This window comes from Prionailurus bengalensis, chromosome E2, assembly GCF_016509475.1.
Source record: "Prionailurus bengalensis isolate Pbe53 chromosome E2, Fcat_Pben_1.1_paternal_pri, whole genome shotgun sequence".
Classification (NCBI taxonomy): domain Eukaryota; kingdom Metazoa; phylum Chordata; class Mammalia; order Carnivora; family Felidae; genus Prionailurus; species Prionailurus bengalensis.
The window spans coordinates 16513511-16540594 of NC_057352.1; the positions used below are offsets into that span (position 1 = coordinate 16513511).

The following is a 27084-nucleotide window of genomic DNA, read 5'->3' on the forward strand; positions in this document are numbered from 1 at the left end:
ATAGAAGGGATGTGAGATGTGAAACAACTGGAACTTTTCATATACTTCTGGTGAGAATGTAAAATGGTACAACTTTGTAAAACAACCTGGCAGTTTCTTTTAAAATTAAACATACACTAATCATATAATCCACCAATTCCACTCCTATATATTTCCCAATATAAATGAAAACATATGTTTACAAAAAGATTTGTACACAAATATTTCATAACAGATTTATTTATATTAGCCGATATGGAAACAACTCAAAAGTGCATAAACCTGTCAATGGTTACACAAATTCAGATATACGATGTCTACATTTGTTCAAACTCATCAGATTGTTCACTTACAATGAGTGCATGTTATTGCACCTAAATTGTAACTCGGTAAAGTTGATTAAAAAAAAATGCACATAGGGGAGCCTCGATGGCTCAGTCAAAAGAGCATACAACTCTTGATCTCAGGGTCATGAGTTTGAGCCCCACATTGGATATAGAGATTACTAAAAACAAACTTTTTAAAAGTATGCACATAAATAAATATAATTAACAAACCATAAAATTAACTCTTAAGTTGTACAAGTTAGTCACTTTTAGCACATCCATAGAGTTTGTATGACTATCTTCATCATCTAATCCAAGAACATTTTATCACCCCAAAAAGAAACCCTACACCTATCAGCAATCACTCCCAATTCCTCTTAACCCTGCCAACCCTAAGTAACTTGAATTTACTCTTTGTATCTACAGATTTGCATATTCTAGGCATTTTTTATAAATGAAATGTGGTCGTCTGTGACTGGCTTCTTCACCTAGAATAATTTTTTCAAGGGCCATCTGTGTTGTGGCATGTTTTTTTATTGCCAAATAATACTCTGTTGTAAGGATATAACACACTTTCTTTATCCATTCATCTGTTTACAGGCATTTGGGTTGTTTCCACTTTTGGGCTATTGTGAATAATGCTGCAATGAACAATTGTGTATAGGTTTTTGCATGAATGTACATTTCCAATTTTCTTGGATCTATGTATAGGACTGGAATTACTGGGTCACAGTAACTCTATGTTTAATACTGGCCTCAAATAATGAGTTGGGGAGTGTTTAATGTAATAGCCTTTAAGAACTTATTTTGTGTAAGCTTTACACGTTTTCTTAATCCATATGACACTCCTGAAAAAAAAAAAACTGTGTTCAAGATTTTTGATGATGTAGAATATGTTGTGCACACAGCACAAATCATTAGTTCAAGGTCATAGATGGTAATTTTCAGGACTAGGATTTGAATCTCAGGCTTGTCATGATCTGAAGCATACAATTTTCATAACAAGCCATTTTATTTCACACTTTACTTTCTTCCTCATAGTTCTTTTCTACCCTCATCTCTGTAATAGCTGCACCCATACTCTCCGGTCCTACAGAATTCTCATGAAAACTCTGTTCCACCAAGTCCTACTTAGTTTACTTTATTTCCTTCATCCTCTTCCACTCATATCAGGCTCAGCCAAAACTTTAGTGTCTTTTTTTGATTTGATTTGTTTTTAGCTATTTTTACATTTTAATAGCCATCCTCTTTTTTTTTTCTTTTTTCTATTAGGAATAAGTAGGTGGGAGAGGGACAGAGAGAGAGGGAAAGAGAGAATCCCAAGCTGGCTCCCTGCTATCAGCCTGGACCCCCACTTGGGCTCTACCTCACCAACAAGAGATCATGACCTGAGCTGAAATCCAGAGCTGGAGGCTTAACCTACTGAGCCACGCAGGCACCCCTGACAGTTTTGTTTTTAAGGTTAACATATACAAGTCCCAAAAAAGTCTTGGGTGAGGCTCCTCTCTTCACTGTGGTGAAGTTCAGTCATGTAAGACACTCTACATGGGAGGCAGTCTCACCCTTTCCACCTCTAGACTACATTTCCCAGAAGTTCTTTCGGCTCTAATCAACTTCCGTGGGAACCCAACAACCTTTTTCTATTTTTAGGAAATATGTGGCTCCCAGGGACTGGCAAGCTCCATGGAGGGAGCTTATCTCCAGGATATGTGGGCTGTGTCCTGTGGGAGCCTAACCTGGAGACTGAGCGTGGATCTGGACGGTCCCTTGATGCGATATGGAGACGGGAGCAAGAATATTGGCTTCACCCAGGTTTTTGCGGCTGCAGGAAATCGAAACACCAGGCGCCATCTTGTCTGAGCCGACTCCTTCCGGACTACATTTCCCAGAGGCCTCGCAGGAGCAGGGCCGCTCCTTCACTCGCTTGCCCGACCGTCGGCCTCCCGGGAAGGGTAACTGCAAGGTGAGCGGCCTAAGTTTTGGGGGGCTCCACTAGGCTGCGCAGGTGCGTCCGTAGGTTGACCGGGGCAACCTGAAGGTGCGGTCTGGGCGGGTCCGTAGTCTCGGCAGGTGTGACTTGGTGGGACTGGGGGAAGGGGCAAGAGGAACAGGATTCCATGTGTACGGCTGTGACCTTATGTGACTGTGCGGCGTTCTGTGTAGGGGTGTGATTGTCTCTGTGGTGGGTGTGTCATTGCGACTGACCATGCGCGGACCTCTGTTTGCAGGTGTAACTAGAGATGTCAGTTGTAAATGTGTGGTTCTGACTGTGCTGCTCTGTCGGTGTGGCTGTCCCCATGGTGGGTCTGTGATAGTGTCCGTTCGTTTTGTGTGACATTGTGTGTAGGAGGTGGGGAGTGTACAGAACTTGTGATTATGCGACTATGACAGTTGCCTGAGGGGTGTATGTGTATGTGTGGTTGTGGTTTATGAGCGTTAACAAAACTAAGCCTACTGCATATTTGTGACTATGTGAGGATGTGTAAGTATGAGCATGTAATTTTTTGTGGCACCGTGTGTGCAGTTGGAGGGTGCCTGTCATTGTTGCCAGGGTGGCAGTGTGCGTTGTCCCAGTGGTTGTGTGAGGTCAAGACAAGATTTTGGTCTTGGACAGCAGAGGCTTCTCCCCTTCTGACATGCTCAGACTGGAATACTCCCAACAGCATAGACTCTGATCTCTCTCCATGAGTGGTAGGTGTGAGTCCAGAGCTACTACTGCTCTGGTCGTTTGGGCCACAAGGAAGGCCTGGCATCTCATGATTCCTTTCTACTTCCTCAGCTCTGCTCTTCTCAGATAGGTCCCCAGAGGAAGAAGGAGGAATGGCTGTTGACCAAGCCAAATAAAAGGTGCGATGAGGTTTACTTTTTGCTTTTCTTCTGGTTGGCCTTGTTTAACATAGACTCATCAAGTGACCTGGTTCCTACAAATTCTCATTAAAGAAAATGATGAGATGCTGTAGGGTGGGCACACAATCCCAGTATTCTCCATCATTTCCGTCTACATAGTGTTCACATATTAATTTAGAAAATAGCTCCATTTCTCCTATGTATTAAGCTTTTGCTTCTTTTAAACACACACACACACACACACACACACACACACACACACCCCATGATAAAAGAATTTGGAAAATGGAAAGTTACAGAGAGCAAAAGTAAGCTCCTACTACCCAGATATAACTGCTGTCAATATTTTCATCAATTTCCTCCTAATACATTTCCTTATGTAATACAGTATACATTATTTTCAAGATTGGAATCTCATAGCATTCATCATTTCATATCTTACGTTTTCAGGAAAAATTTATAGCTGTTATATAGTTAATTTTTCCTTTGTTAAAAATTCCTAAATATTAGATACACAAAAGTGCTTAAAATATAGACATTTTAAGAAGTAATTATAAAGGGCACCTCTAATATAACAGGAACCTGTGTCAGCCCTCCAGTAGCCTCTATTAGTCCTGCCCCAAGAATAAACTTCTTTTCACCTCTTTAAGTAACTCTGACTTAAAACACTTATAAACATGGTCATCTGTTTTCTCTCTAATACTTTGGCATTTTAAGGTATAAAATACATTACAAAAGTAGAGAAATCAAAGAATATATGACTTGATGAATTTTTTTAAGTAAGCATATTCATTTAACCAGATCCCAAATCAGATTAGGAAATAGAACGTTACCAGCATTCTAGAAGCCTGATTCTTGTCCCACCCATTCACTACTCACCTCTCCCAAATATAACCATTATTCTATCTTCTACAGCCATAGATTAATTTTCCCTGTTCTGGAATTTTATATAAATAGTACCACACAATTTGTGCTTGGCTTTTTTTGTTTAACATTTTATTTCACATGTAATATGAATGTAATATGTAATAATATTATGTAGTATGAATATGCAAGATTCATCCATGTTGCTTCATGTAGTTGTGGGTCATTCATTATTATTGCTGTTTAAAATTACATTGTGTGAATAGAACACAATTTATCCATTCCATTATTGATTGGCATTTGAGTTATTTTCAAGATTTCAGATTGGGCCTATTATGAACAAGGCTACTCTGAATATTCTTGTACATGTCTTTTGGTACACATGTGAATGCACTCTGTTGGGTATATCCATAAGAGTGCAATATTTGTGTTGTAGGTTATGCATATATTCAGCTTTAAAATACACTGATAGTTTTCCTACAAGATTTTTATCAATTTACACTCTCACTTCATTGTATGAGAACCGACTTTAGAACAGAAGCTTTCTTAGAAAGAAAAATCGTTTATAATAAAAAGGTCAGTCAACCAGTAAGATATTACACTCCTAAATGTACATACCATTGTAAAATGTTTCAAATATATTTGACAGAACTAAAAGATGTAGTTGGACAAATCACAATCATAGTAGGGGATATTTAGCACTTTTCTCACTTTTCACAGCACTTCTCACTGACAGAACAATCAATATAAAACCAGTAAAGTTGTATAATATTGGAACAGCGTAATTGACAAATGACCTACTTGACATATGTGGAACAATGTACCTTACAACTGCAGTATACATTATTTTCAGATGCATGAGATATTTATCTAAACCGATCATATGCTGGACCATAAAGGGAATCTCAATAAATGTTAAAGGACTGAAATAATACTGTATGTTTTCTTTTAAAAATTTTTTTAAAAGTTTATTTACTTTTTTTTTTTTTGAGGCAGAGAGAGTGAGTGGGGGAAGGGCAGAGACAGAGAGGGAAACAAAATCTCAAGCAGCCTCTGTTCTGTCAGCCTATAGCCCAACACGGGGCTCAGTCCCACAAACCATGAAATCATGACCTGAGCTGAAACCAAGAGTCAGACGCTTAACCAACTGAGCCACCGAGGTGCCCCCATACTGTATGTTTTCTGATCACAGTGGAATTCGGCTAGATGTCAATAACAAAAAGATGCCTAGAAATATCCGCAATATTTGGGATTTAAGCAATGTATTTATAAATAACAAGTGACCCAAAGAAGAAATTGCAATGGAAATTAAAAAATATTGTTAACTGTATGACAATGAAAATATATCACAATGTGTGGTGTTGCTAAAGCTGAACCTGAGGAAAATATATAGATCTGCTAGTAAAGAACATTGAAAAATTAGTGATCTAACTCAAGATGTTAAGAAAAAGTATACTAAAACCCAAAGAAAGCAAAAAATGGGAAATAATAAGAATTAGAGCTCAAATAAAAATTTATGTATATTGAAATACAAAATGAATGTACAATAGAGAAAATTAATAAAGCCCAAAATTTTGTTTTTGGAATTAATAAAACTGATAAACCTCTAGAAAAATGTAAAGAAAAAAAAGAAATAAGACACAGATTACCAAGTCAGATGGGAGAAAGGCTGAGTTCTCACTTAATTCTTGGTTCATACCTGGAACTTAGTTGCACAATATAAGATGATTAGAACCTGAGCCTGGTGATCATCGTGCTGAGTCCCTTTTTATACTTCATCAGACATGTAAATTTCTGCTTTTAATACAGATTTCTATTGAATGTGATGTGTGTTTAAAGTTTTGCATGGTCTGCAATGTCATCACAGCTCATTGTCCTGTCATGAAGATGTACTGGGCTAGGCTAGGTATTCTTAAAAAGAACTAAATCTTCCTAATTAATATCACTATTTAATTATTTGGGGTTTAATTTTGTTAATAAAATGTTTATTTCATAGGTGATAATAAGAATTGAGTTTGCAGTGAGCTCTCATTTGGGACATTCAGCTTATTATTTTATCATACCTTATTTCTACTTGGATTTGTGCGTGCCCACTTGTGCCGACTAACTGTGAAGTACCCTCTATCCAGGGTTATTGTGTGAGGCCACAGGTGTGATGGGTCCTTCCTGGTTTCAGTACAGTTTTTCCTATTTCGTTTTTTGGAAGGTGGGAGGGGCAAAGGGAGAAAGAGAGAGAATCTTAAGCAGGCTCCATGCCCAGCGTGGAGTGCGATATGGGGCTCCATCTCACAACTATGAAATCATGACCTGAGCCAGAATTATGAGTCAGTCACTCAACTGACTGAATCACCTAGGCACCCCAGTTTTTCCTATTTCTAAGGCTGTTTTTTTTTTCAAAGTTCCTTGAGTCTATACTTTTCAGATTATATAGGTGGAAACAAGCACTTATACCAGAAATATAAATAATAAGATGAGAAAGAATACATATACCTATAATCAGTCACTAATTATGGCTAGTTAAAAATTTTTTTATTCACTCTCTTTTGTGCACTTTATATTTTTCTCTCACACGTTATTATGGACTTAAAGCATTTTTCAATGTTTTAATCAACTGTTGGCTGTTGTAGACTCCATCATAATACAAGGAGGAGTGGCAGGAGAGGTATTCATAGTATATTGTATAGATTTTCACTATGTGGCCAATGAGGGCCCCCTTTAGGAGTCTTTTTTATTTAACTTTTATTTATTAAGTAATCTCTACCTGCAGTGTAGGGTTTGAACCCCCAACCCTGAGATCAAGAGTTGCATGCTCTACTGATGGAGCCAGCCAGGCTCCCCTTAGGAGACTCTTAAAGGGAATCCTTTCAGCAGAGCACCTGATACTTTGAGAGTATCATCTTTTGGCAACAGCAGCAGCAGCGGCAGCAGCAGCAGAACATGACAATTTTTTTTCTGTTCTGAGACATGGAGTCAGCTACTATTCAGGAACCCTCTTTTCTTTTTTCTTCATTTCTCTCCTTTCCTACTTGGAATTGAATAAAAGACCAAATGCAAAAGACTCTCTTATACCTGAGAGTTTATGTTGAGCAAAAGTGCTGCTATTGTTGGGCTACTTTAAGTGGCACCAGAGCTCAAAAGTTTTTTTAAGGTTTAGTTAGTGTTCACATTGATTTTTTTTTTTTTTTTTGGTTTTCTTGTGTTAAGTCATTTTTTCAACCTTCAAAACTTTCTCATACTTTGATAGATTATTGGGGGCAAGGGGTTAGCAGTTAATTGAGGAAGTAATTAAATTTGAGATATTTCCCCAAGAAATGTCTATTATGGAATAGAATTTTTATTAAAAATTTTTTTTAAATGTTTATTTATTTTTGAAGGAGAGAGAGAGAGAGAGAGACAGTGTGATGGGGGAGGGGCAGAGAGAGAGGGAGACACAGAATCTGAAGCAGGCTCCAGGCTCTGAGCTGTCAGCACAGAGCTTGACACGGGGCTCGAACTCACAAACTGCAAGATCATGACTTGAGCTGAAGTCGGACGCTTAACCGACTGAGCCACCCAGGTGCCCCCAAATTTGCTTTTTTAAAATGATCAAACAAGACTTAAATTTTATATTCGGGTGGGCACCTTCTTCCTCAGGAAAGGAGCTATGGGCACAACAGGTATGTGCCCCTGTTAAATATTAGCTTCATTACACAGTGATTGAAAACTCCAATGGTGACTCTGTGACTTCATAAGACTATTAACTTTCCTTATGACTCTATTTACCTAAAAATTAGCAGTCACACAAGAGTAGGAGAGTTAGAATACAGATAGTATTTTTTCAAGATTAGCACTCAGTGTTTTGAGCAGGTTTACTCTGGATTAAAGTAATATGGGTTGTACAGGTGAAAAAATGAACTGAATGCCTGGAGTTTACTATAGAGAATCGAGATTAGTGTCAGTCTCCCCAGTTTTATTGGGCCTATGCCCTTTCTGTCTTAATTACTTCCATCATCCCTTCTCCCAGCCAAAACCATGCAAAGATGTGCTGGTTCCCCTGTCCCATCAGCCATTCAGAATATTCATACCACCCTCAATTTCCTTGTCCTTAATAGGAAATAGAGTTATTGCCTCTTCCAACATGAATGGGAATGCCTTGGGGAAAGTAATGGACTGTCATGGAAATTACATTAGGAAAGCATTCTAAAGAACTGGGTTCTTTTTTTTTTTTTTCAATATATGAAATTTATTGTCAGATTGGTTTCCATACAACATCCAGTGCTCATCCCAAAAGGTGCCCTCCTCAATACCCATCACCCACCCTTCCCTCCCTCCCACCCCCCATCAACCCTCAGTTTGTTCTCAGTTTCAAGAACTGGGTTCTTAAAAGCTAACTTCACTCAGCATCTTTAGTCATAAGGAAAATGTAAATTAAAACCACAGTGAGATGCCACTTCATAGCTACAAGGATGCCTATGATGAAAAAGAGATAATAACAAGATGAAGATTTTGAGAAATTGCTGGTGGAATGCAACATGGTTCAACTTCTTTAGAAAACAGTTTGGCAGTTCTTCAAAAAGTTAAACAGTTGCCATATGATTTAGCAGTCCCATTTCTAGGTATATACTCAAGAGAACTGAAAACATTTATTCACACAAAAACTTGTCCATGAATGTTCATAGCAGCATTACTCACTATAGCCAAAAAGTGGAAATAATCCAAATGCCCATCAATTGATGAATTCATAAACAAAATGTGATATAGCCATACAATGGAATATTATTCAGCAATAAAAAGGCATGAAGTTCTGATAACATTCTATAACATGGATATAAAAACATGCTAAATGAAAGAATCGAGTCACAAGAGGCCACATATATGGTTCCATTTATATGAAATGTCTAGAATAGGCAAGTCCATTGAAGCAGAAAGTAGATTGGTGTTTGCTTAGGGCTGATGAAGGAGGGAAAAATGGAGACTGTAAATGGGGTTTCTTTTAGGGGAAATGAAGATGTTCTAAAATTAGATTGTGGTGATATACTAAAAGACATAGAATTTAAATTTTTTAAATGATTGACTTATACAGTATGTTGAAGATTATCTCAATAAAACTATTAAAACAAAAATCACAGCTAACCTAAAATTAGTGGAGGAGAGTCTGGATTGGCTATGACTTGATAATTATTGAAGCTAATGGGTATATGGAGGGTTTTCATACTATTTAAACTCTACTTTTGTGTATGTTTGGAAACTTCTGTATTAAAAAATTTAAAAAAAACCAAACCCTCCAGAAATCATTATTGTGCTATATGCTAACTTGGATTAAATTAAAAATTAAAGTTAAAAGAAAAAAAAAAGCAAAACTAACTTAAGGCCTAATGGTGAAATACCAGAAATATTCACAATAAAATCAGGGAGAAAGCAATTTCAGCAGTTATTATTTAACCTTTTTTGTTTTTTTTTCTAAATCCATTAGAAAACTAGTACTCCATAGGAAAAAACTAAAACACAATTGCTTTATTTTTTTCCTATAACTTCTAGTGTCACGCTTCTCTAGGCCAGTTCATTTTCTGCCTATGGATAAGTGTTTCATTTATGGTTGGATAATAAACAGTCCTCTGGTTTCTTTCAGTCCAAAAATGGGTCTCATTTTAGTAATTAGAATGTTCATTTCACTGTACTAATCAATGCTGTGAACTTTTTAAAAAATTTAACCTCCTGGGGTGCCTGAGTAGCTTGGTTAAGTGTCTGACTCTTGATTTTGGCTCAGGTCAAAATCTCATGGTTCATGAGATTGAGCCCTACCTCTTGGGGGCTCCTCATGAGGCTCTGCGTGGAGTCTGCTTAAGATTCTCTCTCTCTCCCTCTCTTTCTTCCCCTCCCCTGCTAGCACATGTGCTCTCGCTCTCTCTCTCAAAAAAAATAAAGATAAAACTTTAACCTCCTGGCTCCTTGAACTGGAAGCTTCCAGTGAAAAAGCTTGATGATTGCTTCTCTTTTTCCTCTGTCACACTAGACAACTCCTTGAAGTAGGAAGCAGCAAAAAGAGAGGAAAAGAAAAATCTTAATTGTATGGATGCTTATTCTCTGTTGCTTTGGGCCATGTTCAGATCTGCCTACTCCTTTTTTTTTTTTTTTAATGTTTTATTTATTTAAGAGAGAGAACACAAGCAGGGGAGGGGCAGAGAGAGAGGGGGACAGAGGATCCAAAGTGGGCTCTGCCCTGACAGTGTGATAGCAGTGAGCCTGATGCAGGGCTTGAAGATCTCTCAAACCACGAGATTTTGACTTGAGCCGAAGTCAGATGCTCAAACAACTGAGCCACCCAGGCACCCCACATCTGCCTACTTCTAAGGAGAGGGCAATGGCTCTACTCCAGGTAGCTGTTTACAGTTCCTACATTCAGGCTTTGGGCATCAGTCCTCCACGGAGCTCTTCTCTAGAGCTGGAAATCCTTTTGGTAGGTTTAGAATAAACCTAGACCTTTGCCCACTCCTACTGTGGGGCCCATATCTAGTCCCAAGAGGGTATCAGGCCCCACAGTCTTTGTGCTTTCTAAACTCTGGAACATAAGGAAAGTTTTCCCAAGAACTCCTGTCACATTCTACTTGGAACCCTGGTGGCACTTGGGTCCGACTTTTCTGTCCTTGTGAGGTAGGAGAAATAACAGAGCACAGCAGTGCTTTCCAGAAATAGATCTTTCTCTCAAAGACAGCCTTCTCTCATACATGCTCCAATCTCCAAAATACCTTTAGAATAGATGTTGAATTGAACCAAAGGCACACAATCAGTTTGCAGCCAGCTCCTTTTGCAGGACACATAAGATGGCCAGGGTTCTCACTGTGGAATGGAGAGTTTCATGGTCCCTGTTGTCTTGTTCTTCTTCTCCAGGGCTTCTCCTAAACTGGGAATGAGAGAGGCGTAGTTTAACATCCTATTACAGACTGAAAACTAGTACAAACAATAAGAGAATTCAAAAAGGTACACAGTCAATATCCAGAAATGAATAGAACTTTGTATACTTAAAAATAGATGGAAGATACATTGGAAAAAGTATAACAGTAAGTAAATAATAATGTATATGTATAACATATTTATATATAACATAATAAATATAGGGGCGCCTGGGTGGCTCAGTCAGTTGAGCATCCAACTTTGGCTCAGGTCATGATCTCAGTTTGTGAGTTTGAGCCCCATGTCGGGCTCTGTGCTGATGGCTTGGAGTCTGGAGCCTGCTTCAGATTCTGTGTCTCCCTCTCTCTGTGCCCCTCTGCCGCTTGCTCTCTCTCTCTCAAAAATAAATAAACATTATAATATAAATATGTAATTTTAGATAAATATTGTATTCGTTAATTTATATACTTATAATTATATTACATGTGCATTAATTACTATACTTACAATGTATACATATAATTAATAGCAGGCACAAAAATAGTATAAAATACCCAGGAATATCTGAAAAAGAAGTGAGCATGATACATATGGAGAAAACTTCATTGTTCCTGAAGGACACAAACATTGACTTGAATAAATTGAAAGTATTCTGTGTTCTAGGAAAGCAAGACTCAAAATCATAAAGGTGTCAAAACTCCTTAAAGTTAACGTATTCATTTTATGCAGCCCCAAGAAAAATATCAGTACCTTTTTTTAAAATGATTTATGCTCATATGGGAAAGTAAGTCAGAATATCATGAAACTTTTAGAAGAGAGGAGTAATGAGGGGTTATTTTTAAATTTTTATATTTATTATTATTTTTTAATGTTTTAACATTTATTTATTTTTGAGAGACAGAGAGAGAGCAGGAGCAGGGGAGGGGCAGAGAGAGGGAGATACAGAATCCCAAACAGGCTCCAGGCTCTGAGCCGTCAGCACAGAGCCCGATGTGGAGCTTGAACTCACGAACCATAAGATCATGACCTGAGCCAAAGTCGGACGCTCAACCAACTGAGCCACCCAGGCTCCCCTATTTATATTTATTTTTTAATTTTTTTAGAGAACGTGTGCAGGTGGGGAAGAGGGGCAGAGAGAGAATCTTTTTTTTTTTTTATAAGATTATTTATTTTTGAGAAAGAGAGAGCACAAGCAGGGAAGGGGCAGGAGAGAGGGAGACACAGTATTTGAAGTAGGCTCCAGGCTCTGAGCTGTCAGCACAGAGCCCAGCGCAGGACTCAAACCCATCAACCATGAGATTATGACCTGAGCCAAAGTTAGATGCTTAACCAGTTGAGACACCCAGGGGTCACATAGAATCTGTCTTTTATGGATTTTTTTAACGTTCATTTATTTTTGAGACAGAGAGAGACACAGCATGAATGGGGGAGGGTCAGAGAGAGAGGGAGACACGGAATCTGAAGCAGGCTCCAGGCTCTGAGCTGTCAGCACAAAGCCTGACGCAGGGCTCGAACTCACGGACTTGAGATCATGACCTCAGCTGAAGTCAGATGCTTAACCAACTGAGCCACCCAGGCGCCCCTTTTATGGATTTTTTTTAAAAAAGTTTATGTATTTTGAGAGAGAGAGTATGAGCTGGGGGCAGGCAGAGATAGAGGGAGAGAGAAAATCACAAACAGGCTCCATGCTATCAGTGCAGAGCTCGACATGGGGCTCAGTCTCACCAATTGTGAGATCATGACCTGAGCTGAAATCAAGAGTAGGATGCTTAACTGACTGAGGCACCCATATGCCCCCATTTATTTTTAATCTAGACAGTCTGGCTTCAGGGTGTCCAAGGTTTTTTGTTTTTTGTTTTTTAAAGACTTTATTTTTTTAGAGCAGTTTTATTAGGCTTATAATAAAATCAAGAGGAAGGTACAGAGTTTTCCCACATATGCCCAAAGCCTCCTCGTTCATTGTCAACATCCCCCACCAAGTACATTTAGTACAACTGACGAACCTACACTGACACCCCATGATCATCCAAAGTTCATAGTTCAGATTATGGTTCATTCTTATACATTCTGTGGGTTAGGACAAATGCATAATGACATGTATTTATCGTTATAGTATCGTACAGAGTGTTTCAGTTCCCTCCAAGTCTTTTGTGCTCTACTTATTCATCCCTCCCCCAGTCCCTGGAAACCACTGTTCTTTTTGCTATCTCCATAGTTTTGCTTTTTCCAGATTGTTATATAGTTTGAGCCATACTGTAGCAGGATTCTTGCACAGAGTCGTGACACTGAGGCTTTTCTTTCCAGGAAGCAACTTTACTCCTGCAGGCACTGCTCAGTTGGGTTCATATCCAAAGAACTGAGCCCCAAATGCCACGTGCCGCAGTTTTTTAATATATTTTTACTTCTTTGTCTCCCATATATGGTAACACACAAACATGTAGTCTGATTAAGTGGTCTCATGTTACAAGGTCATTAGGGATGTTGTGAAGTACAGGAATAGCAAGATTGCCTTGAGGGTTTTTTTTTTTTTTTTTCTTTCCTTAGGAAGGGGACCTACCACAATACAGTCTGAGCCATTTTTCATATTGGCTTCTTTTACTTAGTAATATGCATCTAAGCTGCCTTTATATCTTTTCATGGCTCTATAGCTCACTTCCTTTTATAACTGAATGATACTCTGTTGTCTAGATATGCCACAGTTTATTTAACCATTCACCTACTAAAGGTTCCAAGTTTTGGGAATTAGTAATCAAGCTGCTATAAATATCTGTGTGCAAGTCTTTGTGTGGACATAAGTTTTCAGCTCCTTTGGGTAAATATTATGAAGCGTGATTGCTGGATCATATGATAAGAGGATGTTTAGTTTTGTTAGAAACTGTCAAACTGTCTTACAAAGTGGCTGTACCATTTTACGTTCCCACCAGCAATGAATGAGAGTTCCTGTTGCACCTCACCAGCATTTGGTGTTATCAGGGTTCTGGATTTTGGCCACTCTAATAGGTATGTAATGGAAGCAGCCTGTTATTGAGACATATTTTTAAATTGCACGACATAGTTTTTAAATTATAGTAAATAGAGAGTGTGATGCTGGCCAAAGAATAAGGATGGATCACTGAATCAAAATAGAACCACAAATAAATCCAAACATGTATCATCTATAATAATGGCATAGCATTTAAATCAATGCTGTAGTCACCTGCTGTAAGGCTCACTTTTCCCCCTCCTTGTTTCAACAAATCTGAAGTCAGGATATATCTTATACAGTTTTTTTTTTTCTTTCTTAGTGGCATAGAAAATAATAGTGAATTTTAAGTCAGATATATTATTCACATGTGACTTTGATACACGTGGGTAGCCAGCCTCTTCTGTGAGAGAAATTAAGTAGGATTCTTAACTGATATATCATAAATTTATAATCTTATACTGTAGCCTTTTATTAAATAATATTATACCAAAATAAAATAATAGTTGATTAAAGACCTAAGTGTTGAAAAAGCGTTAAAAAAAAGGAGTTAAAAAATTTTTTTTTATGTTTTCTTTTTGAGAGACAGAGAGACAGAGCACAAGTGGGGGCAGAGAGAGAGAAGGAGACACAGAATCTGAAGCAGGCTCTAGGCTCTGAGCTGTCAGCACAGAGCCCAATGCGGGGCTTGAACTCAGGTACTGTGAGATCATGACCTGGGCCCAAGTCGGATGCTTAACTGGCTGAGCCACCCAGGTGCCCCTAAAAAAGAGAAGCTTATATAAATATGCATAAGTCAGAAAAATTTTCTTACCCAAAAGCTATGAAAGTTGACACTTTGACTGTTTTGCATGATAAAAACACATAAGCAAAATTAATTGTTTTTTTAAGAGCTATAGAGGAAGAATGAGGAGTGCCTTTGTGTATGGTGGGGGTGGGGGGTTGTCTTGGGGAGGTGGAAGTTGACAGACTATCTTGGGCTTGGGAAGTAAGAAGACTTGATTAGGTAAGTCTTAGTCCTTCTGATCGAAGCATACTGTGTTCTTGGCCAAACAGTATCATTTGGGTAAATGTGCCTGGGGACCTGAGTGAGGGCTGCAGAGGAGGGATCTGCTCAGGCAGGTCACAGCAGCTGTGTCTTGGGTTCAGAGCAACATCACTGAGGTGGGACAAAGTCTGGCCTGAATCATGTGGCTGAGGCAAGAACCTGGGTTAATCGGATGAAGGAGAGGAAATCTCAGTCTATATTCCTTTGAATCCACTAGCCAGGATCTATCATACTGCAGCTAAAGCCTGGGGCTACTGGGATTGAAGGAGTCAGATTTATCCCATACTCCCACTAACCACAGTTATAAGACCCAGAGTAGTCAACTGAAAGCTGGAAAGCCAGTGTGATTTCTACAGCATTCTTTGCTTCCCCAGCTGTGCTTTCTCAAAACACTATCCTTTCTCAGGAAAACAGCCCCAAGGAGAACTGATCCTCTCCTGCAATACTGAAAGAAAGCCATGGCCCAGGTAAGTTGGTGCTTTTTCTTTCCTGACATTTAGTTTCAAATAAAAAAAAAAATGTTTTAATGGTCATGTATTTGTTTTCCTACTCCTGACATTTCTAGCTATCAGGTTTGCCCTTCAGGATCCTTGGTCCCCTTTTCTCCTCAGTCTAACCAGATAATCCTTTACCATTCTTTATTTTTTTTTAATAATTTTTTTTAACATTTATTTGTTTTTTGAGAGACAGACAGAGACAGCATGTAAGTAGGGGAGGGCAGAGAGAGAGGGAGACACAGAATCTGAAGCAGGCTTCAGGCTCTGAACTGTCAGCACAGAGACTGATGCAGGGCTCAAACCCACAAACCATGAGATCATGACCTAGGCTGAAGTCGGACGCTTAACCAACTGAGCCACCCAGGTGTCCCAGTCCTTTACCATTATTTTTTTTTTAATTTTTTAAAATGTTTATTTATTTTTGAGAGAGAGAGAGAGAGAGAGAGACAGCGTGTGAACAGGGGAGGAGCAGAGAGAGAGGGAGACACAGAATCCGAAGCAGGCTCCAGGCTCTGAGCTGTCAGCACAGAGCCCAACATGTGGCTCCAACTCAAAAACCGCAAGATCATGACCCCAGTCAAAGTCAGATGCTTAACCGACTGAGCCACCCAGGTGCCCCACCAATCCTTTCCCATTCTTAAGTGCCCCCTATTTTTAATTTTTTGAGGAACTTCCATACTGTTTTCCACAGTGACTACACCAGTTTGCATTCCTACCAACAGTGCAAGAGAGTTCCTTGTTCTCCATATCCTTGTCAACACTTGTGATTTTTTTGTTTTTGATTATAGCCGTTCTGACAGGTGTGAGGTGATATTTTATTGTAGTATTGATTTGCATTTCCTTGATGATGAGTGATGTTGAGCATCTTTTCAATGTGTCTGTTGGTCATTTGTATGTCATCTTTGGAGAAATGTCTGTTCATATCTTCTGCCCACTTTTTAACTGGATTATTTGTTTTTTGGGGTATTGAGTCAGATCAGTTCTTTATATATTTTGGATACTAACCCTTTATCGGATATGTCATTTGCAAATATCTTTTCCCATTACATAGGTTGCCTTTTAGTTTTGCTGATTGTTTCCTTTGCCGTGCAGAAGATTTTTATCTTGATAAGGTCCCAATAGTTCATTTTTGCTTTTGTTTCCCTTGCCTCAGGAGACATATCTAAAAAGATGTTGCTTCAGCTGATGTTAGAGAAATTACTACTGTATTTTTTCTAGGAATTTTATGGTTTCAGATCTCACATTTAAGTCTTTAATCCATTTTGAGTTTATTTTTGTGCATGGCGTAAGAAAGTGATCCAGTTTCATTCTTTTGCATGTTGCTGTCCAGTTTTCCCAGCACCATTTGTTGAAGAGACTGTCTTTTTCCCATTGGATATTCTTGCCTCCTTTGTCATAGATTAATTGACTATACAATTATTAGTTTCTTTCTTGGCTTTCTGTTCTGTTCCATTAATCTATGTGTCTATTTTTGTGCCAGTACTATACTGTTTTGATTACTACAGCTCTGCAGTATAACTTGAAGTCTGGAATTGTGATACCTGCATTTTTTTCCTTTTCAAGATTGTTTTGGCTAGCTATTCAGGGTCTTTGGTGGTTCCATACACATTTTAGGAGTGTTCTAGTTCTGTGAAAAATGCTGTTGGTATTTTGATAGGGTTTGCATTAAATCTGTAGATTGCTTTGGATATTATAGACATTTTAACAATATTTGTTCTTCCAGCCCATGAGCATGGAATGTCTTTTCCATTTGTTTTTGTTTTCTTCAATTTCTTTCATTAGTGTTTTATAGTTTTAGAGTATGGGTCTTTCACCTCTTGCTTATTCCTAGATTTTTTTTAAAGATTGTGTTTTTTTTTTAAGTAATCTCTACACCCAATGTGGAGCTCAAACTTACAACCCCGACATCAAGAGTCCCATGCTCTACTGACTGAGCCAGCCGGGCACCCCCAAATATTTTATTATAAAATAAACTGATTACTCTTGCATCTATTTTTAAGATCCTAAAAGATAATGATTGAGTGATACCAATGTAATTGCTCGTTTTCTTTACCCCACAATACAAATGCAGTAGCCTCTGAATTGTCTCCCTTATTACACAAGTAATACATATGTTTATTGTTTCAGGGCTCAGTGGTGTTCAGTGATGTGTCTGTAGACTTCTCGCAGGAGGAGTGGGAGTGCCTGGACTCTGGTCAGAGGGACTTGTACAGAGATGTGATGTTGGAGAACTATAGCAATCTGCTGTCAATGGGTAAGGGCTCCTATACCAGTAATTTAGAGTTCTCCTCTGGAATGTTTCTTTTCCACAGCGAATTTCCCAGCTGCTTTTCAAGTTACCAGCTGAATTTCTGCTCCCTATCCCAAAAAAATGGTTTGAGCTGCAATGAAAAGGAAGAGTTGGAAGTGGGCAACTGCAGTGACTGTGGCTGAAGCGTCATCCTTTTTCTCTGGCTGTTCCTGTAGTGGCATCTCTTCTTTGGTCATCAAGGGACTGGATCTGATTTCTGGATCTGGTTTACCCACCGCATAACCATGTTCCATATCTTTTCTTGTGAGCAGGATTTTACATTCCTAAGCCTCAAGTCATCTCCTTATTGGAACAAGGGAAAGAGCCCTGGATGGTTGGCAGAGAGCTGACAAAAGGCCTATGTTCAGGTGAGTGAGAAATGACTGGGCAGGAGCAAGGCACTACAGCTGATCCGTAAAGGAATAGCACCTTTGGGTGTTATCTAGACTTGTGGGGAAAAAGTAAGTCCTTTTAGCATGAGTTTACAAATGACCTGTTTCATTCCTTCTCTCACTTACAACTCTTTCTACTACTTTTTGCCGACACCCCTCGTAACTTCAGGTAGAAGGTGCCCTTTACTTCCCCTCCAGTAAAACTCTTACCTGTATTTTAGAATCAGTTTCTTGCTAGCTTTTCTTCCTCTTGGACTCCTCTAAATGTTTTCTGTTACCACCCCCCCCAAAAAACATGTGTGTGTATGTGCACTGCCCCTCCTCCAAGTACTCGTCTTCATTAATATTACTTGTTAGTGACTTGTTTTATCAGTTTGTTGTGCGTTTTTCCTTTACCCAATGTTTTTCATTTATTAATTTGTGCAAGGGAGTCTGCCAGGTGCTACATTTGCTAATCATGTATGTTACTAAGAAGTGGAGTCAAAAAAGTAGGGCTAAAATATATCCATAAAAAATCAGAATATCCATAAAAAAGTAGAATCTAGTAAAGAGAATCAGGAAGCTTAGCAGAAAGTCAGAGGCTAAATATGCAGAAGTAGAAAACCCATACTGAGGGGCACCTGCGTGGCTCAGTCAGTTAAACATCCAACTTCAGCTCAGGTCATGATCTCATGGTTGGTGGGTTCGAGCCCCACGTCAGGCTCTGTGCTGACAGCTTGGAGCCTGCAGCTTGCTTCAGATTCTGTGTCTCCCTCTATATCTATTCCTCCCCAACTCCTGTTCTCTCTCTCTCAAAAATAAATAAACATTAGAAAAAATTAAAGAAAAAAAAAGAAAATCCATACTGAAATAGTAGTTGAGAGTCTTGTATGTGATTGTAGTCACCATCTATGATGGACAGTGTTGGGAAAAACAGAAAGGTCTGTGCCTATAACGGAAAGGGAGAGGTGGCAGAGGAAGAGAGATTTAGGATAAAGTGTTACCTTATCTTAAAGGCTCTAGGAGAGCATTACTGTCTAGTAAGCATTGGTCCTTGTGCTGGGATTACAGCACTGAACAAAAAATTCAGAGTTTTGCTCTTCTGAAGCCTATGTCCTATAAGGTGAGAGAGAAAAAAAAATAGATATATTCATAATGTCAGATGGTGGTAAGTGATATGAAGGGAGGGTAGAGAAGGCCTCTTTGATGAGGTAATATTTTAACCAGGGCCTGAAGAAAGTGAGGGAACAAGTAGTGTAAATATCTGGTAGAAAAGATTTAGGCAGAAGGAAAAGGAAGAACAAAGTCCCTGGGAGCTTTTTTGGCTCCTCCCATTATGGTTGGAGCAGAATAAATAAGCAAAGAGGGACTTGTGTGAAAGGAGATCAGCAAAGTAGCAGGATGTACATGTGTTTGTGTTTGCGTATTAGGTGCAGGTGGGAAATGGGTATACCTGCAGATGATCTGGGGTGTGGTGGGCCTTGGTACGGGCTTTGAATTCTATTCTGAACGAGACGATTTGAGCAGAGGAGTGCCATCATGTTTTTAAAGGATCACTCTAACTCAGAGGTTGCTGATTTTGGATTCTTTTGGATAAAATTTAGGGAGTCCATGAACTTGGATGAAAAGAAAAAATGCATCTTTATATTTAGTATCCTCTAATTGAAATTTAGCATATCTTCCTATTATGGTGTATGAAACAAACCATAGCAGGAGTTCCTATGATTTTGACATGAATGGAAATCACAGATATTTTCATATCATTTTACTGTTGTGGGTTTTTAAAAAAATTTTTATTTATTTTTGAGACAGAGATAAAGCACAAGCTGGGGACGGGCAGAGAGAGAGGGAGACAGGAACCAAAGTATGCTCTGCACTGACAGCAGAGAGCCCGATGCGGGGCTTGAACCCATGAGCTGTGAGATCATGACCTGAGCTGAAGTCAGACACTTAGCTGACTAAGCCACCCAGGCGCCCCCTGATTTTACTGTTAATGTAGACATAGTGAAAAAATCATTTGTGCCCATCAATATTTCAGAATTACTGTAGTACTAGGCTCAGTGCTAGGTCTTACTATTTAAGATATAAAGAAAACTCCAGGCAGAGGGAAGAACCGCTGTGTGGCCCTGCTAGGAGGGGAAAGCTTGGTGTGTTTGAAGAACTGAAAGAAAGCCAGTGTTACTGGGCCCATGAGCAAGTGAGAGAGGAGTGTGAGTCAAGACTGGAGATCATTTAGCCTTTGCCAGTGAGTATGGGGAATTTGGTTTTGAGCAGTGGAAGGCCAGGCCACATTAATTTTGGTTGCTGAATAGATTAAAGAGTCTGAGAACTTGGTGAGGTGATGGGCTGGGAGGCTACTGCAGTGGTCTAAGTAGGAGGTGATTCTGGTTTGGAAGAGGCCATTCATTGGCAGTGGACATAGAAGAGGACAGTTTTAAAAATTACTTAGGAGTTTAACTAGGTGAAAGTTGCTGAAAGATCATATGGGGATAGAAGAAAAAAGATTATGCTGGAATGGATTCCTTGTTTCTGGCTTGAGATGGTCTGTTAGGCTCCATTTTATTTGCCTAAAATCCCCATTTTGGGTAAAAAATTCTTTCATAATAATAGCTATCAAATACTGAGCACTTTACTCAAAGACATTTACATGCATTATTCCTTACCCTCCCAGTAATCATTAGGTAAGGATTATCTCCCATTTGTAGAAGAGGAGATGGGGACTTAGAAAGATGAAATAATTGCCCAGAAACATACAGTGAGTGGCTGTCAGAGTTGGAATTCCACTCCAGTCAGTTTGCTTCTGGTTCCTGTCATGTTTCCATGACAGTATTTTTTTTTTAATTTTTAACCTTTATTTATTGTTGAGAAAGAGAGAGAGACAGAGTGTGAGTGGGGGAGGTACAGAGAGAGGGAGACACAGAATCCGAAGTAGGCTTTAGGCTCCAAGCTGTCAGCACAGAGCCTGATGCAGGGCTCAAACCCACGAACCGTGAGATCATGACCTGAGCTAAAGTCGGACGCTTAACCTACTGAGCCACCCAGGTGCCCCACCATGACAGTATTTTGCACTCTCTTCTTTTCTTTCTGTCTGCCTCAAACTTTAGCTGCCTCTTCTGTCAGTCACTGCAGTGGTACATGAGCAAGTCTCTCTCTTCTCACGAGATCAGCACCACAAAACTCCAAGGCAAGCAGTATTTTTACTGAATCACTAGAACATAACATATTCTGAGTCTTCCCTATAGGCTACTCACATCAGTTTAGTTCCAAACCTTAGACTTACTTTAGGCTCTTCTCCCTTGTGGCTAGCCCTCTCTCTTTCAAATTGCGGCCAATATATCTTTACTTTGGAACCTATTCTGTTTCCACCCCAACTGGGAGTGCTACAGTTCTGATACTAAGTACCCAGAGTTAGCATAGACCCCACAACACAGTAGGGTTGTACTCAAGACTGCCCTTCCTCCCTTTCTTTTTTTAAGTTTTTTTAAAAATGTTTATTTATTTATCTTAGAGAAAGAGCTAGAGCAGGGGAGGGAGAGAGAAAGAATCCCAAGTAGGCTCCATGCTGTCAGTGCAGAGCGTGATGCAGGGCTCGAACTCATTCACTGTGAGATCATGACCTGAGCCAAAACCAAGAGTTGGACACTTAACCAGCTGAGTCACCCAGGTGCCCCATATCTTTGTTAATTTATTTAAAAAAAATTTTTATTAGAGAGTGAGAGTGTGAGCAGGGGAGGGAGAGAGAGAAAGAATCCCAAGCAGACTTCACACTGAGAGTGGAGCCTGACACAGGGTTCGATCCCATGACCCTGGGATCATGACCTGAGCTGAAGTCAAGAGTTGGATGCTCAACTGGCTGAGCCACCCAGGCACCCAAAGACTGCCCTCACTTTAGATGCCAGCTGCGAGTCTTGGGGTTCTTAGAGGCCTACACTTGTGAGCAACTGGCTATAAATTTGGGGATTTCCACGAGTATAATAATTTCCTGCAAGTATAATAATTTGCTATAATGATTCACAGAACTCAGGAAAGCTCTATACTTATAACTGCAGTTTTACTCTGAAGGATACATATTAGGGCAAGGTCTAGTGGGCTTCCAGATGCAGAGGTTCTATGCCCTCTCCCTGTGCAATCAAAGTGTGTCACCTTCCCAGCACATCGAGTGTGTTCACCAACCAGAAAACTCCACTGAGCTTTGGTGTCCAGAGTGTTTTTTAGAGTTTAATTACTTCGGCATGATCGATTGAGTCACTGGCCACTCAGTCTCTGGCTCCTCTCTTATCCCCAGAGGTCAAGTAGCTGAAAGTCCCTACTCTCTAACAACATGCTCGATCCTTCTGGTGACCAGTCTCCATTCTGTAGCTATCTAGGGATCTGCCATGAATCACTTCATTAGCATAGCAAAAAAAAACACTCCTATCACTCAGGAAATTCCAAGGGTTTTTGAAGCTCTGGGACAAAGACCAAATTTATTCTTTATGATACCACAGAGCCCAAGAATCTTCCCCTATATGTATTTATTCCTCTTAGGAAATCTTTAATGGAGGTCAGAAAATTATTCACTTTTTGTAATACAGATAGTATGATGGTACACTGTGGTTTCTTATACACACATACATCCATGCTTATATAGATGTATATATAATTTGTGATCTCTTAATATGCCCAAGTATTGTATATTTATCATCCTTTCCTTATGATTCTGATCCATATCAATATTTGAGAATCATTGTGGTTTCCTGTTTCTGTAGTCTCTTCCCTCCACATTCTGCATTATATCTCATTAATTTCAATGCATTCTTTTGGTCCATTTTCAGATTAAACAGATATATTTGATAACTGTATGTCATTTACTACCAGATCTTATTTTCACTTTCACTTTTCCATTTCTATTATAAAAGTTTAACTTTTCACAAATGGGGGGCAGGGGGAGGAGAATATTTATCATTTCATTTTCTTTCAGATCTGGAATCAATGTGTGAAAACAAGTTATTATCTCTGAAGAAGGAAGTTTATGAAATAGAATCATGCCAGAGGGAGATAATGGGACTTACAAAGCATGGCCTTGAGTACTCCAGTTTTAGAGACATTTTGGAATATAGAAGCCACTTTGAAAAACAACTGGGATATCAAAGTGGGCATTTAAGCCAAGAAATATTCACTCATGAATACATGCCCACATTTATTCAACAGACATTTTTTACTCTACATCAAATAATTAATAATGAAGAAAAGCCCTATGAATGTAAAAAATGTGGAAAGGTTTTTAGTCAGAATTCACAATTTATTCAACATCAGAGAATTCATATTGGTGAAAAATCTTATGAATGTAAGGAGTGTGGGAAATTCTTTAGTTGTGGCTCACATGTTACTCGACACCTGAAAATTCATACTGGTGAAAAACCCTTTGAATGTAAGGAATGTGGAAAGGCCTTCAGTTGTAGCTCATACCTTTCTCAACATCAGAGAATTCATACTGGTAAGAAACCCTATGAGTGCAAGGAATGTGGGAAGGCCTTTAGCTATTGCTCAAATCTTATTGACCATCAGAGAATTCACACTGGTGAAAAACCCTATGAATGTAAAGTATGTGGGAAGGCCTTTACTAAGAGCTCACAACTTTTCCAACATGTGAGAATTCATACAGGTGAGAAACCCTATGAATGTAAGGAATGTGGCAAAGCTTTTACTCAGAGCTCAAAGCTTGTTCAGCATCAGAGAATTCACACTGGTGAAAAACCCTATGAATGCAAGGAATGTGGCAAAGCCTTTAGTAGTGGCTCAGCACTTACTAATCATCAGAGAATTCACACTGGGGAGAAACCCTATGATTGTAAGGAATGTGGGAAAGCTTTTACTCAGAGCTCACAACTTCGTCAACATCAGAGAATCCATGCTGGTGAGAAACCCTTTGAATGTCTTGAATGTGGGAAGGCCTTTACTCAGAACTCACAACTTTTTCAACATCAGAGAATTCATACAGATGAAAAACCATATGAATGTAATGAATGTGGAAAGGCCTTTAATAAATGCTCAAACCTTACACGACATCTGAGAATTCATAGTGGTGAAAAGCCCTATAACTGTAAGGAATGTGGGAAGGCATTTAGTAGTGGCTCAGATCTCATTCGTCATCAGGGAATTCACACTGATGAATAATAAAAGTTAAAGCTCTTGTCACTTTCCTCATATTTTAAACGAAAAGAAATTCATATTTGGTAGTTACCCTTTCACTATTTTTTATTTTTAAGTTTTATTTTATATTTCTTTTTAATCCAGATATATTTCACTCTAAATTATGAATTAAGATTCTAAATTGACATTTGCATATTCTCTGTCCCCCAATCTGTACTAAGGGCAGTTTTTCAATAATTCTTTCCTTCCCCATTATTTTGTTCTGCCTTCTTGGTGACACATGATATTCTTGTTTATATTTGCTTGTAGTTTTTCTTCTCCAATCTATACATTTGTGCTTATACCAATATCACAGTGTTTAAAATTGTGTGACCTTGTTGTTTTTTAATTGTGGAATTCTATCCTTGGTTTTGAAGTCAGTATTAATCATTTGTTCATGTTACAAATTTATACTTTCTTACATAAAACAGAAAGTCAGAAAAACAGAAACTAAAAAGCCAAGATTAACTGTAATCATACCAGCTATAGATGACTACTCTTAAGTTGGTAGAGCAAATCCTACCAGATTTTGTTTTTAAAGAAGTCGTGGTATACATGTTATCCCTTCACCTGTTTTGATCATGCCAAAAAAATACGGTTGCCATTTCAGTAAATATAGGTTTTTAAAATGATATATATATACTTAATGACGTTTTAAAATGACTTTATTACTCATGTTTTGTTTGCATCTGAACATTTGCAGTTATGAAATCTGCCCTGATTCGTATGGCCAAAAATTTAACTTTGGATATTTCTTTCTTTTAAAATATGTTTTATTTTTATTTTTTTAAATGTTTATTTATTTTTGAGAAAGAGAGAGTTGGGAAGGGACAGAGAGAGGAGACACAGGATCTGAAGCAGTCTCCAGGCTCTGAGCTGTCAGCATAGAGCCTGATGTGGGGCTCAAACTCACGAACTGTGAGATTATCAACTGGGCTCAAGTTGGCCGTTTAACTGACTGAGCCACCCAGGTGCCCCAAAACATCTGTTTTAATTGTTGAAATTATCCACATTTTCTCTCCATAAACTGTTTTGTTCCTTTTCATCAACTCTAACCCCAATCTCATACTAGAAAGGTAATTAAACCACTGTTATCAAAGTGTTTATCCTTCTAGTTTTGTTTTGGTTTGGTTTTACTTTTTACTTATATATGTTAGTGACTTTTTTTTCTCATGTATTAGTAAAAATAATCATGCTATATGTATTGGTTTGTTGTGAAGACTCAATGAATTAATAAATGTAAAGTGCTTAGAACTATTCCTATCACATAGTAAATGTTTAGTGAAAGTCCACTATCATCAATGATACACTCATTTTCATAGTTTTTTTCATTATTATTTGTGGAAAGGATTTTAACCATGTTCTTTACCTTTGTCTAAATCAAAGAATTCATAATGAAAAAAGAGAAATGAATGAAATAAGTATTGGAAAGCTTTTCTCATCACTCATTATCCCGCATGGAAATTTAAAAGGAAAAGAAAAAGAATGTATGAATAGTCTTCCTTCAGACTTCATCTTCTATGCTGCACAAAAATTAATGTCAGTCTGAAACCCTGTGGATATAATGATGAGTAGTTAAAAAGACAGCTGTCAAAAAACAAGAAAAGATAAGTATATTTTTCCTAATAATTAGTTACCCCCAAAGCAGAAAACATACAAGCTACATTTTTTTTTTTTTTACCAGAATCAGGGGAAGAAACAGTAACAATAGGATACCCATCAAATATCTGAATTTTAACTTAGTGCCCCCTATTGATTAACATGGGTTAAGGAACTAAGTCCTTAATATATGTATTATTTAAATGTGAGTGAAAATGAGAACACGAATGAAAAACCTGTGAATGGCAGGTTGTATTGGAAGTTTTATAAACCAATATGCACGTATATCTCTTATAGAGACATCATTAATAAATTCAGTATAGAACCCAAGGAGCTTAAACAAGCAAAAATAAGTCTAAAACGTGGATAGAGAAAGGCATTGTTAGTTATGCAAAAATAAATGGAAGAAAGAAGTAAAAGATCTGAAACCAAAGCTCTGATTATTTGACAGAAAAAAGGTAGACATACTTTAGTCATTTGTGTGGGGAAGTAAAGATGATAAATGAACAGCAGTGTGAATTAGAGACTGGAATGACTACATATTTAATTTTGAAAGGACTATATATTTTCGGATAATGACAACGTTCTGAGATTACAGTGGGTTGCACAGCTTTGTGTATACACTAAAACCACTGAACAATATACTTTAAAAGGGTGAATATAATAGCATATGAGTTTTAATCTCAACTAAAAAACTTAAAAGTACTATAGATATTTTTATACCATATCTGAAAATCTAGACAAAGTATGTGACTTTTATAAAGAAATTGAATTGACATCAGAATTGACTACAGAAAACGTATAAAATCTTAATAGATTCTCCTCCAAAAGGAACTTTAAAAAAAATTTTTTTTAACGTTTATTTATTTTTGAGCGACAGAGACAGACCATGAGCAGGGGAGGGGCAGAGAGAGAGGGAGACACAGAATCCCAAGCAGGTTCCAGGTGCCGAGCCGTTAGTACAGAGCCTGATGTGGGGCTCGAACCCATGAACCGTGAGATCATGACCTGATCTCTTAAGCATAAGTCTGAGGCTTAACCAACTGAGCCACCCAGGCAGCCCAAAAGGAACATTTTAAAATTAGACCAAAATTAAATGTCACATAGCTATTACTAAGGAAGACACCAAATTAGATGTATTTAATATATGAAATCTATGAAATGTTTTAGGAACTCTTTTAGGACACAGACTGAGATAGCAAGTTATCTGTTTTTCTGAACTTATAATCCTAGTGTTAAAACTTGCCACAAAAACATAAA

The 27084-nt window shown here is 38.4% G+C and overlaps 1 protein-coding gene across 2 annotated transcripts; it reads left to right on the plus strand.

Moving 5' to 3' along the window:
* Positions 1-1942: 1942 nt before the first annotated feature.
* On the plus strand, positions 1943-25482 carry LOC122495008 (zinc finger protein 383). Of its 2 annotated transcripts, XM_043600688.1 has the most exons (6): positions 1943-2268; positions 3085-3152; positions 15303-15363; positions 17521-17647; positions 17956-18051; positions 23015-25482. In XM_043600688.1, the coding sequence occupies exons 3-6, from the start codon at positions 15355-15357 to the stop codon at positions 24208-24210; spliced, it is 1428 nt and encodes a 475-aa protein (XP_043456623.1). In that variant the 5' UTR covers positions 1943-2268; positions 3085-3152; positions 15303-15354; the 3' UTR covers positions 24211-25482. The 2 variants fall into 2 exon arrangements, with proteins under 2 accessions (XP_043456623.1, XP_043456625.1); XM_043600690.1 differs by lacking the exon at positions 3085-3152.
* Positions 25483-27084: the final 1602 nt, after the last annotated feature.